At 35.4% G+C, this 14,506-nt stretch overlaps 1 protein-coding gene across 1 annotated transcript in view; it reads right to left on the reverse strand.

The window, feature by feature from the left end:
* Positions 1–14,506, reverse strand: part of PCM1 (pericentriolar material 1) — an 86,807-nt gene that overhangs the window by 9,145 nt on the left and 63,156 nt on the right. Inside the window, exons 29-35 of the mRNA XM_023517776.1 lie at positions 11,121–11,241; positions 10,532–10,690; positions 10,149–10,285; positions 6,030–6,164; positions 2,377–2,574; positions 668–727; positions 1–136 (exon numbers count right to left, since the gene is read on the reverse strand). Coding sequence (XP_023373544.1) covers positions 1–136; positions 668–727; positions 2,377–2,574; positions 6,030–6,164; positions 10,149–10,285; positions 10,532–10,690; positions 11,121–11,241 — 946 coding nt within the window. The remainder of the gene's footprint in view (positions 137–667; positions 728–2,376; positions 2,575–6,029; positions 6,165–10,148; positions 10,286–10,531; positions 10,691–11,120; positions 11,242–14,506) is intronic.

The raw sequence follows: 14,506 nt of genomic DNA on the forward strand, positions 1-14,506 counted from the left end.
TAATAGATACCGGGCATCCTTCACTTTCCTCATCTTCCTCTTGATCAGAAATATCAGATCTTATATTTTTGGGACCTTTGCCGTCATACACCTCAGATGTTTGAGTCTGCTTAACTGTTTCAGTCTCATCCTTGTCCTAGTTACAAATAAATTTGAGTAATTAATTCCTGAGAGTACATTTTTAAAAGGTATATCATAAGTCTATCATAAAAATCAGTAATAATTATCTAAGAAAAAATATTTTAAAAAACAACTCTGACATCTAGTTTTGTTTTTAAAAGAAAAAGGTTTCTCAGACAGTAAACATTTGATGATATACTCTGCTGCTCTAAAACATTAAAGCTACTAAAATTATTTACTATTGTTTCAAAAACATTATTTTTATTTTATGTATTTATTTTTTTGAGACAGAGTCTCAAGCTGTCACCCTGGATAGAGTGCCATGGTATCATAGCACACAGAAACTTCTAACTCTTGGGCTTAAGCGATTCTCTTAACTCAAGTCTCCCAAGTAACTGGGACTACAGGCGCCCACCACAACACCCAACTATTTTTTTGGATTCAAACCTGCCAGTTCTGGTGTATGTGGCTGGCGCCTTAGCTGCCTGAGCTACAGGCGCTGAGCCCAAAAACATTATTTTTAAGGCAAAAATTAATTAGTACATACTTTGTCTTCATCATCCATCTCTCCAGTAGGTGAGCTATGATCTTCAAGAATCCTTTTGGCCTATAAAGTAAACCAATTAAACAGAATTTAGCAATAGACTTATTCAGTAAACTTTAAAAAATGATGCATTTTTTAATCATCATCCAAACAACTAAATGCTTTCTTAAAAATGTAAATTCAACTCTTTTATTTAAATATTTCAAATTAACAAAACAGAAAGCAACCTGCAGACCTGACCACTCTTTGCATATCTAAGAGGAAAAATCTTCATTTCCTTCTCTCCAAACCCCATCCTCCCTCAGTCTTCCCAATCTCAGCAAATCATATTTCACCCAGGGTGCATAAGCTAGAAAATTAGGAACCAGCCTTTGCTTATTATCATCATCCACATAAAAACTACTACAATGCCTTATAGTCTCAATTACACTAATGACATCAGTGCTGCTTACAAATCTAAGACATCAAATTATCACTTCTTCCCTGGACTACTCCAACAGCCTTTCAACTCATCCCCATGCTTCCGTCTGTCTCTACTCACCCACAATCTCCGTTCAATATGGTATCCAGACAAATCTTTTAAACTGTACATGAGATTATGACATTCCTATTTCAAACATTCTCATGGGTTTCCATCATACTCAAGGCCCTTCCCATAGTTTCTAAGGCCCCATAATTAGGCTTTACCCACCTGTTAACTCATCACTCTTAGCATACAATGTGTTTTTGCCTCCCTGGCTTTCTCTCTGTTCTCCAAACCACTCCTACCTTAGAATCTTTACACTTAAGTTTTCTGTGCATGGAAGGGCTCTTCCCTTTTATCTTCATTATGAACTCCCTATCCTTCAGGTGTTAGCTCATATTTCACCACCTCAGAGAGACTCATGAGATTGTCTATTTAAGTTAGATTGAGAGGAAACTGCTTTCTGATTATAATATTATGAAATGTTGGATTATTTTCCAATCATTTACTATGGTATTATGATGTTTTATTTTCTTTAAGCTCTTAACAAAGGCTAAAATTATCTGAAATTAATCTACTTGTATCTAGAATATAAACTTCATGGTAAGTGTTTAATAGATAGCTTGACTTTGTCTGCGTTAGATTCTAAGGAAGAAGGGCCCCTACCTTCTTCTGTTTGGGTCTAGTCTGCTTTCCATCTCATAAAAGAGGGCAAGAAAAGGGTGTAAATCTATAGGAAAGGCCTCCTGGTTCACATCAAGTTTAGAGGAAACAAGCTCACCAATTTCCCATGTGATCAAGACTATTCTGACAAGGTACAACAAACTACAGGGACGTGAAACCAAAGCCCCGAACTAAAAACAAGACTGTGTATTGGCTGGGAGTGACCTCTGCACAAATCCTATTCTACATATATGGCAGGGGACTGTCCAAGGACTAGATTCAGTCCTCTTCTCCTCTTTGGGGACCCAAATAAGGGGCAATGATGTAAACTGGCTATCTGACAATGTACATTTAGCATCAATTCCAGTCTGTATTCCTGATCTTTAGCCACTGCTGTTATCCCTGAAATTCGAAATGCAGCTAGCATATATACTGATTTACAATCTGACTGATTACTAAACATATCTACTTTTACTGAGGTAAAACATGTTTGTAGTTATTAATAACTATATTAGTATGAATAATGATTGAGAACTGTATGTATGTACTAACTATCCTAAAATCAAAATGAATGTTATTTACTTACCTCTTTAGCATAAGACTGTATCACTCCAGCCGCTTCTATTTTCCTTTTGCATCTCTGTTTAACAGATAAACTATTATTATCCAAATCTTGCATGAGCTTAAAGAAGGCCAATTCATTAAACAACACTTCAGATATCTCTACAAGAAGATCTTCTCCACAGTCTTTCAGTTTTCTGCCAGCAAATTTTGCCAGTGAATCCTATTCAAAGAAGACCAAATAAGTTTAAGATTATAGTAAAATTCAGTTGTGGGTAGAGCAATAGAGATGATTAAAAATGCTTACCTAGAGAAAAACTATTTCATTACTTTTAAATATTGAAAATTTTAAAATGAATGGCTAAGGTTACTCATGAAAAATAGAAGAATATTACTATACATTACTAAGCAGAAATCTTGTTAGTTCTGCTTAAAGAGTACATACAGGGGAGGAAGAGAACATATATGGTCATCTATAAGTTTAGCCTCTACTTTAATATAATTGCTGGGCATCAATAAATGAGTCAGACAGGGGATTCCTAATGCCAAGAAAGTTTCCAGACAGTACAGTCAATGAGAGGAAAATAAGTTTTCCCTATCTAAACGATACCACTAGAGTGCTTTTAAAGGTTCTCACTTAAGATAAACCAATCAGTCATTCTCATTTAAATTTTTCTTCAAAGTCAGTTTGTTTGTTTTTTTCTAACGAAGTCTTGTTCTGAAAAGAGAGAAACAAACAAACAAACAAACAAACAAACAAAAGTCTTGTTCTGTCAACCTGAGTAGAGTGCAGTGGCATCATCATAGCTTACTGCAATCCTAACTCCCAGGTTCAAGCCTCAGCACCCTGAGTAGCTGGGACCACAAGTGCGCATCATGAAGCCCAGCTAATTTTTCTGTTTTTAGTAGAGACAGGGTCTCACTATTCCTCAGGTTGGTCTCCTGAGCTCAAACTACCCTCCTGCCTTGGCTTCCCAGAGTGCTAGAATTATAGGCGTGAGCTACCGCGCATGACCACAGAACCAGTTTAAAAGTAAACTTGAGCTCTTTTCAACTTAAAATAAAGACTCATGTAAAATAAAATAAAATAAAATTTCAATATCCTCTAAATTTACTGTGCCAAGGGGGAAGTGATGTCCTGGCAACTGAGCAGCATGTTTACAAGTTCTGTTGCCCATTATTCTTGTCTGCAAATGACTCAGGGAGACCAGAGACCAGACCTCCCCTCATCCTATGCTGATCAGTGGTATAACTGCCTGCTTTGTTGTCCTATACCTAAGTCAGACAAGACAGCACACAAGTCCCCAGGACTGTTGCATTTTCCATGTGGAATATTAAATGCATCTTTCCCAAAAGACCACTTCAAGTAGACTGTTGTAGCCATGTATTAAGCCTTATATAGAAAGATGCTGAAATTCTGCTATACTTCTCTAAACACAGTGAGATAAATGACTCCCAACTTCCACACCTCAGAACACTGACTTCCGTTCTTTGGTATCTGTGCTTCTCAGTGGCTTTCCTCAAACTTTGTGCTTAAATAAACTCTATTTCAAGTAGGTTATGATCCTTTGATTGGTCCAGATTGACAATCATCAAATATAAGTCTGCTACAGTCTACCAATTTTTTATAAAATCACTTCTCTTTTCTTTCAACCTAAGAATATGGACTTATGCTGTTCAGAAAACAGGCAAATATCAAAGCCTGTCAAAAGACTACCTTATCTAGGATGACAACAGAAATAAGTACAATAGAAAGCTGGGTGAGTGCTGGAAAAAAAAAAAAAAAAACCTGAACAGGTTTCAGAAGGAAAAATAGTGACAATAGTGAATTTAAGCTTTAGTTCATAAAAAAATTTCAATATTCTGGTGTAAATTAACTTTCATTCTTTAAACATGTCCCCTTGTGAAAACATCAGGATAGGGTAAACGAAAAGTAGTCAAATTGTCTTAGAATTAGGAAAAAAATTCCAGTTTAACTAATTTGGGATCTGCCTACAATTATGATAATAGCAGGTAAAACAGAGGAAGTATCTTGATAAAAAGTATTTAAATTCTCAATAATTTCTTTTCTCCTCATTCTAAAATGGAGTTATTTCTTTACATAGGAATAAACTAGCTAGTAAAATTTATAAAATACATTTATTTAAAAGTTATCCTAAACATGTGTAATACTTTAGATATTTCTATAAGATCTTCCCCTCAGTCTTTCGGTTTTCTGTCAGTAAACTGTGCCAGTGATCTGTTCACAGGATCCCTCCACTGCACAGCACCAATCATGTGTTATATTCCTTACGTGTTAAGTATCCAATTAAATTAAGCCAGGACAATTTAGCAACACTGAACTTACACTTTACTCTTATTACTACTAAAAAAAGGAAAATTATATTGACAAAGTTTACATCAAGCCTAGGGTTTAAAAACAGTTATCAGATAGTGATTATACTGTATCTAAAATCACTTTAAACACACGAATAGAATAAAAGTCAACATTTCATAAGAAAATTTTGTAATATAGATGAAAAAATGTATTGTCTAATTTGGAGTAAGCAATACACATCATTGAACTATCTCAATGGGAAAATATTCAGGTAAATATTTTAATATAAAGGTAAAGATATTTGTTATGGGGGTAAATAAAGTAAGCTTACTTAACATAGATCTCTCAACCTTGCCACTACTGACATTCAGGGCCAGGTAATCCTTATCTGTGAGGTACTGTCCAGCGCATTGTGAAACATTTAACTGGATGTCTGGCCTCCATCCCATTCAATCACAGTACCTGCCCTTCCCTTTCTCCTCCCTGCTTACTATCCTGCTTTCTGTGGTAAACAAAATGTTTGCACACACTGCTAAATGCCTCCTATGAGGCGAAATTTCCCGTAGTTGAGAACCACAGCCTTATTAATACAGGGTGGCCATAAAGTTAGGGTGCAAATTAAAATACTTGTCTATTTTATAGCTACCCTGTATAATGTGTTTTTTTGAGTTTTTTTTTTGAGACAGAGCCTCAAGCTGTCACCCTGGGTAGAGTGCTGTGGCATCACAGCTTATAGCAACCTCCAACTCCTGGGCTCAAGCAATTCTCCTGCCTCCGCCTCCCAAATAGCTGGGATTAAAGGCGCCCACCACAATGCCTGGCTATTTTTTGGTTGCAGCCATTATTGTTGTTTGGTGGGCCCGGGCTAGATTCGAACCTACCAGCTCAGGTGTATGTGGCCGGCTCCTTAGCCGCTTGAGCCACAGGGGCCAAGCCGCCACCCTGTATAATTTAAGGTTACTGTTACATCCTGAAAAGGCTCTCTAATCAGAAGTTGGTTTCTAGCTTCTAAAATCTCTCAGATTAATCCAGAATTACTGTAGAAAAAAAGTCAGAGAATACTTTTTAAATCCTTCAAATTCAAAATGTTTTAAGTAGGAGAAAAAACAAACCAATAAAATTTTTAAGAGCTGATACACACCTTAGAAATAATCATGTTTTGAAGACTGAGACAGGTTCTAACAAAAATTTTTTAACCCAATTAAAGGACTAACCTGAAAAGTATTAAAACGTCATCCTAAGTGAATGCTAACCTGGAAGTTTACCTGCATAAATTGTGTTATGTCAGAAAATGGCCCCCACCAATAAAACCCCTCACCACATGGTATATATTGGTAAGTCATACACAAGGTAACTCTTACCTGTAATATGCTTCCAAGTTGCTTATGAAAGAATTTTACAAACTCTTTGCTCTCATCATTTTGCTGGGTAAGCGTCAAAACCATGCGTCTTACTGAAGTTAGAAGTTGAGAAGAGCATACTTCATCCATGTGCTCCTAAGAAAAATCCTAGTCGATTAGGATATAAACTTACCTATTATTTAAATACATATTAATCCACATAATACAAAATTTTACTTTTCTTGCATACATGCTTCTCTATTTTCAAATATATATTTAGAAACACTTGTTTATAAGAAAAGCCAAACTCCCACCCTACACACATTGAGAGAAGTTTGGCAATTTTGACCCACCATTGCCGATAACTGCCAGTAAAGAACGGGTTAATCCAATACTTCATCACTTCCTTTTTATACCTTAAGGAGAACTGGCCAAACCAAAGTGTTCATTTTGCCTAGTTTCCTGTTTGTAGTTCAGTTAATTTCAATTATTCTTATAACCATACGCACTCTGTGGCTATTATCTTCTTATTTAGTGTTTCTCAACCTCTGTACCACTGACATTCTATGCACTGTAAAATGTTTCCCAGCACCACCCCATCCACATCATCTTGACAACTAAAAACGCCTCCACACATTGTGAAATATCTTGAGGGTCAACATCACCCCCTAACTTTCTTAATAAGCCACTTGAGGTAAATCTCTTCTTAATCTTCCTTTAGAAGCATGTGTAAACTATAAAATAATCCAAATCATGGTTAACTTTGAGTTGAGTCTATAAATCATCTATATTAATTAATCTCAAGGTTCTAATCCCTCTTCTCCAACTAAATTTATTTAAGCAAATCACATAACCTTTTCTCAGTTCACAAATGGAAGAATATACCATGCTCTTGGCTGGAAACAATTGTCAAAATGTCTATTCTACTCAAAGCAATCTACAGATTCAATGTAATCCCCATTAAAATACCAACATTGCATTTTGAAGAAGTGGAAAAATAGTACTTTGTTTTATATGGAATCAGAAAAAACCCTGTATAGCTAAGGCTATTCTAAGTAATAAAAACAAAGTCAGAGGCATCACCCTACCAGACCCTACCACCCTTCAGGCATTAAAAGTATTAACAAGACTAGCATAGACCTGAAAGTTAGAAGATGCAGCAAACAGAGACAGTTAAGACCATTTAGGAATTGCTGCAATTGCTCTGAAAAGGGGTAAGTTTTTCTGTTTTTGCATGGAATAATTTAGGTACAATAAGATAGGCTATAAAGTCAGATACTCTGTTCCATCTTCAGAAAAAGTAGTTGCTACAAATGCTTTCTCAAAGATTGCTCTTCTATTAAAACCTTCCAAAGAAAGCAATAACTTCCACAGAAGGAGGAAATACAAGTGCAAAGAACTCTTTATTGTCAAAATATGAAATGAGACCAATGACAATGTATTTTGTAGTTTCCCTTATTAGGATAAAAAAAAATTCACTTCAAATTTTTTAAATTTCTATTTTAAATCAGAATGAAAGAGTACTATCTCAAAACGTTGTCTTCTTATTCCATTTTTCACACACTTCTTTCTCTGCTCTCATCAATATTATTAAATAAAAGTAATAGTACTGTTTACCAGTCTGATACTCTCACTGCTGGTAAAAATATAAACTGTTTAATTTTTCTGAACGACAATTTAGGATGTCTCAAAAGCTTTAAACATCTCCATGCCCTTTGAGCTAGAAATTCTATATCTAGGAATTGTTTCTAAAGAAATAAAAGTCATTGCTATGGACCACGGGGATTTTAAAAAAGTGATTATATTTTTAAATTTAGTTAAATCATTGAAGAAGTGTTTAAAATAGTGAAAAAGAAACCATAACAAACATGTATGCTTAACAAAGGGATTGGTAAAATAATTAACAGAAACTTCTATTCTACTCAATCATAACTACTGGTCGGCATTTCTTCTTGGTCAAGTCTGGCTCCTTCTCCTTTGCCTGACCTCTAGATGTTGGATCACCGGGAGCCATGTCCCAGTTCTAGGACCCTTTCTCCTCTCCTGTCTGATGCCATGGTCGTATGTCGCATCTTACCCTATGTTTATCTCCAACTATGCCGGGTATCAGCTGAGTAACCAAAGACTACCTGACCTCTCTACATGGTTCACTAACAGATGGCTCAAATTTAAAACCCAAAACAGAACTCTTTTTTTCTTTTCAAAACATAACTCTTGATCTCTCCCTTTTCCCAAGCATTATTTGTTTCAGTAAATCCTATTTCCTTTCAGCCAGTCTTCTTTTTCACTTATCTCCCAACACTCCATCCTAGGAGAACCTATCCATTTCCAAAATATATCCCAATAATCTATTTCTTTGCCACTGGCCTTGGCTAAGCTACTGTCATTTCCCATCTAATCTCACTGCACTCCTGACCTCCTATAATCAATTCACCCAAAGCAAATCAGACTTTATTTCTTTCTTACTTAAAACCTTCTATGAGTTTTTCAAAGTCCAAACTTTTTTCTTTCTTTTTTTGCAATTAAAATGGCTTTATTCCACCTGGGTGCAGGTGAGGGGTAAGATTTCCAACTGGGCTGGGACGAAATCCACACATGAGTAATGGTGAAGGGGAGAAGGATTTAAAGATCAGGAAGGTGGGAGTCAGGACATTCCCTTTCCTGGGTTGGACATCTGTTGTAAGGGTAGGGGTTGGCCCATTTACCTTTCCCAGGTGGGACAGCCGCTGAGGTAGGGTATCGGGAGGCAGATCCACCCTTTTGGGGTGGAGTTTGATTCTAACATTGCAGTATTTTTTTTTTTTAATTGAGACAGAGTCTTACTTTGTCGCCCTCTATAGAGTGCTTAGGCATCATAGCTCATAGCAACCTCAAACTCTTGGGCTCAAGCGATTCTCTTGTCTCTGCCTCCCAAATAGCTGGGACTATAGGCACCCTCCACAACACCTGGCTATTTTTGTTGTTATTGTTTGTTTAGCAGCCCAGGTGCCTGTGGCCAGTGCCCTAACTATTGAACTATGGGCGCCCCCCACCCCACCCCCGCGGTCTTTCTTGTCTATTATAAGGAGGTAGGATGATGGGCATGATATCTCTGACTTCCTGCAAAGGGAGGGGGCTGTCTGGGTCAAAGTCCAAACTTCTAATCAGGGCCTAAAAATGTTCTAGAAACCTGGCCCTGCCTCCTTCTTCAACATAATCTCACAAACTTCCTCCAACCATAAAGGCCTTCCTCCAGTTATTTCAACATACTGAGCTAATTCCTACCTTTAGCCCTTTTCACTCTGTCTAGAATGATCTTGATTTAAGGTGACTCCTTATTTGTACCTCTGCTTAAAAGTTCCCTCTGCAGCTTTCCTTGATTATGCAATCCAAAACAGACACTGTCATATCACCAAGTATTTATTTACTTATTTATGTTATTTTATTTTGAGACAGAGTCTCACTCTTGTCACCCTGGGTAAAGTGCAGTGACATCACCAGAGCTCAGTGCAACCTCAGACTGCTAGGTTCAAGTGACCCTCCTGACTCATCCTCCCAAGTAGCTGGACTACCGGTGCACTCCACAACGCTCAGCTAATTTCAGTAAAGACAGGGCTTTTGTTCATCTTGAACTCCTGAGATCAAGCAATCCTCCCACCTCAGCTTCCCAGAATGTTAGGACTGATTACATGGACCACTGTCCCTAGCTACATCACCAAATTCTAATTCTCTTGATGGCACATATCATTACTTGATATACATTTACTTGTATGTTTTACATTTACTTATGTTATTCCTATCCTAGTATACAAGCTCCCTGAGTGCAAAAGCCTTGACTTGTTCACTGCTATGTCCATAAAACCTGGCATAAAGTAGGCCATCTATAAATATTTTTGAATAAATAACATAGGAATATTTTATAATCATTAAAAAATATGCAATAGAAAAATAATGAGTTAAGAAGAAGTTTCTGGTATACAGTATAGGAAAGCTCATAAAATGTTGGTAGGTCTATTTCTGGGGAACAAAACTATGACTAATTTATAGGTTTTTTTCCTTTTGTTTACTTTTATTGTCAAAATTTATTACAATGCATTCTTTTGTATCAATCAAAAAACAAAACACAACAAGTTTATTTATTTTTAAAACAATAATGCTTACCTTCAAAAAAGGAATAACTTCTTTCATAATTGCTTTAATTTGCCGGTCCAGCTGTTGGGTATCAATTCTAGGACATGGGACAGTAGAAACTTCACTGACAGGTTGTTGTGAACTGTGATTTTCAGTAGTAGGAGTTTCTATTTTTAAAAAGAAAATGACATATTAGCGAAACAAAGCCTATAATTTACATATGCCCTTATGTAAAATTTTAACTACTAAATTCTGGCGATTTTATGCTAAAATAATACCAAGAAGCATCTATGTAATTTTAGTACCCCCTACTAATTAAGAAAGCAGTAGTAAAACTACCATACCTACCAGGCAGGGTCTTTAACTTTTTTATATGTAATTATGATACTACTTCAAATCCATAAAACACACACCTTCTAAATTATTAACTGTAGTAGTGGCAGCAGCACCATTTTCATCCTCAATAATCCTGCAGGTACATCTCATATTTGAGTTACTTTCAGCCTCAGTCTTCATACGTTCATATTCTCTCATTCTGGCTAATGCTTGATCTAAGTGAATTACAGTATTACCTGTATTTGAAACAAAAATATTTTAGAATATGTAACAGTAAACTTTTTCATGTAGTCCTCAAAATGTATTAATTTCAAAAAATGTAATAAAAATAATGTCAAAAATGTCAGAACATAAGGAAGGAAAATTTGCTTTAACAAGTTCCAGATACTATACTAGTGAGGCATTTCATATTCATTATCATATGCATGTATTTTTCACAAGAACAAAAAAAGGTAGATAAGATCCCCATTTCTGTAGTACATGCAGAATCAGAAAGGTTGATGATTTGGCCACAGTAAAAGAGTTAACAGAATTGATGTACTTAAGTCTACATTCTTTGGATGACATCTGAACTTTTTAGATTTTTGTTTCCTTATCAATGTAATTCGAAGACTATATCTGATCTACTTAAAGTCATGTTCTAAGGGTATAAAACATTCTGCTTACCTAGATCATCTGTTGCAAAGGGCTCAAAATTTGAAGATACAGACATGACACTAGTATTATCAGCATCATTTTGTTCATTTATTTTATTTGTTTCTCTTTCAAAGTTCTTCTCAAAAGTTTCCTAAGTTACAGTAAAATAAACAAACAAAATCACTATTACTTCTTTTACAAATTGTATAATGAATACTAAGGATCTAACAGGGAAACTAAGTCTTTGCATAAGGCTATACACTTAAAAGACATATTTGTAAGTTAAATGTATACTTCACCCAAACAAGATTATGATATAACCAGTTATTAAAAGTTGAATGCAGAGTCACAGGGAATACAAAAATATTAAGTAGACTTATAGAATATTTGTCATTATGTAGATAAAATACACAAAGCCAGTGAATGATTAAATTCTAAATTTGCGAAGTTAAAATTTTAAGTAATTTCTATACCCTCAGGGACATTCTCTTTGTTATCACCAACCCTAACAATGTCGATTACCTTACTATATCACAGTTGTCTGATATCAGAACAAAAACATGACATCATTCATATTCTTTTAAAAAATTAACTTTATTGAAATATATTTTATGTACAATGCACCCATGTTAAATGTACAGTTTGATGAACTTTGACAAATGTGCACACTCATGTAACCAATTCCCTAAAGACCACTTCTATTAACCCAGGAAATTTTTTGCACCCCTCTAGAGTCAATTTCTACCACCCCCCACTCATGCTTTCTACCACTGTTTATCAGTTCTGCTGGTTCTAGAACTTCATATAGATGGAACCATACAGTATATGTTCTTCAGTGTCTGGCTTCTTTTGCTTAGTATGTTCCTGAAATTAATCCATGCTGTTGTGGGCTTCGGAAATTCGCCATTTTTAATGGCTGAATAGTATTCCACTGTATGGATACAGCTTATCCATTTATCTGTTGATGCTCCAACTTGAGGCTATCATGACTAAAGATGCTATGGACATTAGTGTACAAGTATTTTTGTGCACATATGTTTTCATTTCTCTTGGATGAATACCTAGAAGAGAAATTGCTGGGTCACATGCAAAGTTTATGTTTAACTTTAGAAGAAACTGCCAACTGTTTTCCCAAGTGGCTGTGCAATTTTACATTCCCACAAGTAATATGAGAGTTCCAACTGTTCCACTTTCTCACCAACACTTCTTATTGTCAATCTTTTTAACCCAGTTTAGCCATTCTTACGGCTGACAGATGGTATTTTGTGTGGCTGTAATTTGCATAGTAGTCATTCCTATTACACATCTTCTTTCATGAAGTGCCTGTTCAAATCTCTTGCCCATGCTTTACTGAGTTGCTTGTCTTATACTTATATTACTAAGACTTCTTTATGTCATCCAAATACAAGACATATGTCAGATATATGTACTAGGATTATGTTCTAACAGTATCTTTTGCAAAGCAAAAAGTTACTTTTGTGAAATCAATTTATCAATTTTTTCTTCTACAGTTAGTGCTTTCTATATCCTAGAAAACCTTTGCCAATGTCAAAGTCATGAACATTTCCTCCCATTTTCTTCTAGAAACGTTCCAGTTTTAGCTTTTACAGAACTTTAATTTCAAACTAATTTTGTGCATAGTGTGAATGGGAGTGTTCACTTATATTTTGATTGAAACATTTCACAATTATGTTTTTTCTCCTAGCTATTCATTGTTTTTTTCTATCTTCAACTATGAACTAAAAAATTTTTCCCTAATTAAAGGAAATTCAAGAATATAGGGAACATATTTCAAGAAATAGGTAAACCATTTTGTTGCTACTTCAAGGAAGACTTGAAAGTAGATGAGCTTTTACCATTTTATTACAGGTACAATACAAACTGTTTTTTCTTTTTCCTAAACCTTACTTCCTCCACTACATCCTCCTTAACTTATAACTCCCAGGTGCCCATTCTCACTTTCATTTCTCTCTTCCTTGGGCATCTTCAATTCAATGTATATGTAAAAGCTCCACAAATGGAGCTCAAAGGACCTTGCCCCAGAAGCATGAAAATTAAGATTCCAGATTTGGTAACTACTAACCATGTGGCTATTTAAATAAAATTTACAATTTAGTTCCTAAGTCACAACGGCTACATTCCACGTGTTTGCTACTAATGGCTACTCAATTAGACAGTGTAGATACAAAACACTTCTATCACGATAGGAAGTTCTACTGGATTGTGCTGCTCTACATCAATGGGTACAAACACCAGATGTTGTGCTGCTGCTGATTAAATGGCATTAGTAAAGAGAAGATGATGACGTTCAAGTTTTATAAGAAATATTAAAGAATTTATTTAGTTATTTAAATGCAATACAAAATACAATTATTACCCCAAGTCCTTATTTATCACGAATAACACATCATCTTTAAATTTCATTTAACTTTAAAACCTTCTCAGGTTAACTTTATCCTAAATTTTTAAAATGGGCTAATGATGGTATAGACCAATGTGCTCAGATCTTTTAAAATAGAAGTAATGCTGCCTGTATGAAACTTGGATAAAAGGAGAAGCAATGGAGTTGTGAGTATAAAATAACTGAAAAATACGTATAAGAATGGAGACTATTCCTTCTTTCCCAATTTATTAGTTATTTTATTGTCCATAAAACCTTCATATCACTCAGCATCTACCTTAGGTAGTCAGTAGGAGCACATTTCATTTCCCACAAAAATTGGTACACAATTTTTAATTAGTTATAACAACAATCCAAAGGACCAATTACTTATACTAATTTATATTTGCCATTGTAAAGTCAATTAAAATCATGTAGTTTTTAGACATTAGGTTGAGGATCAGAATAGTGCAGGAGTTGGAGCCCAATAGAAAAACATTTTAAGCAGAAAAGATGACATGGGGAAGTACTATTTTAAAAGCAAGTATAAGCTAAAGAACAGAAATTCAGAAACAGTCTCAATAGTTATAAGAAAATTACTGTATCTGAAAAGGAGACATGATGATCTTTTGAGAAAACACGATTGTTTCAGGAAAAACTTACTGTGTTAGCATTTCAAGAATGGCAGAAACACAGTAATGTGACTCCAACTCTACCAACAGCAGCTATTTACTAATCAACATACTTTAACCCATCAGTCTCCAGATACAAGAGTGGTCATGACAAAAAAATGTATTTGCCATCCCAGAACCATATACAGTATTTCACAAGAAAATCAAGATCTTCACCTCTAGAAAGAAATTCCCAAATCCTTAGCACATTATCGCCTCCAATACATGAGCAGTTTTCTCAGCCACTCAATCAGCTATGTGCTGGATGTTATCTGGAGGACAAAGTTCACTGAATTTGTCATTCTCCTCGCCACTCTTTTCCATTTCCAGGGCCTTTATACTCCACTCAGTTTTTTTCCCCATCA

This window comes from Otolemur garnettii, unplaced genomic scaffold (genome assembly GCF_000181295.1).
Source record: "Otolemur garnettii isolate 467f Iridium unplaced genomic scaffold, OtoGar3 scaffold00121, whole genome shotgun sequence".
In the NCBI taxonomy this organism is placed as follows: domain Eukaryota; kingdom Metazoa; phylum Chordata; class Mammalia; order Primates; family Galagidae; genus Otolemur; species Otolemur garnettii.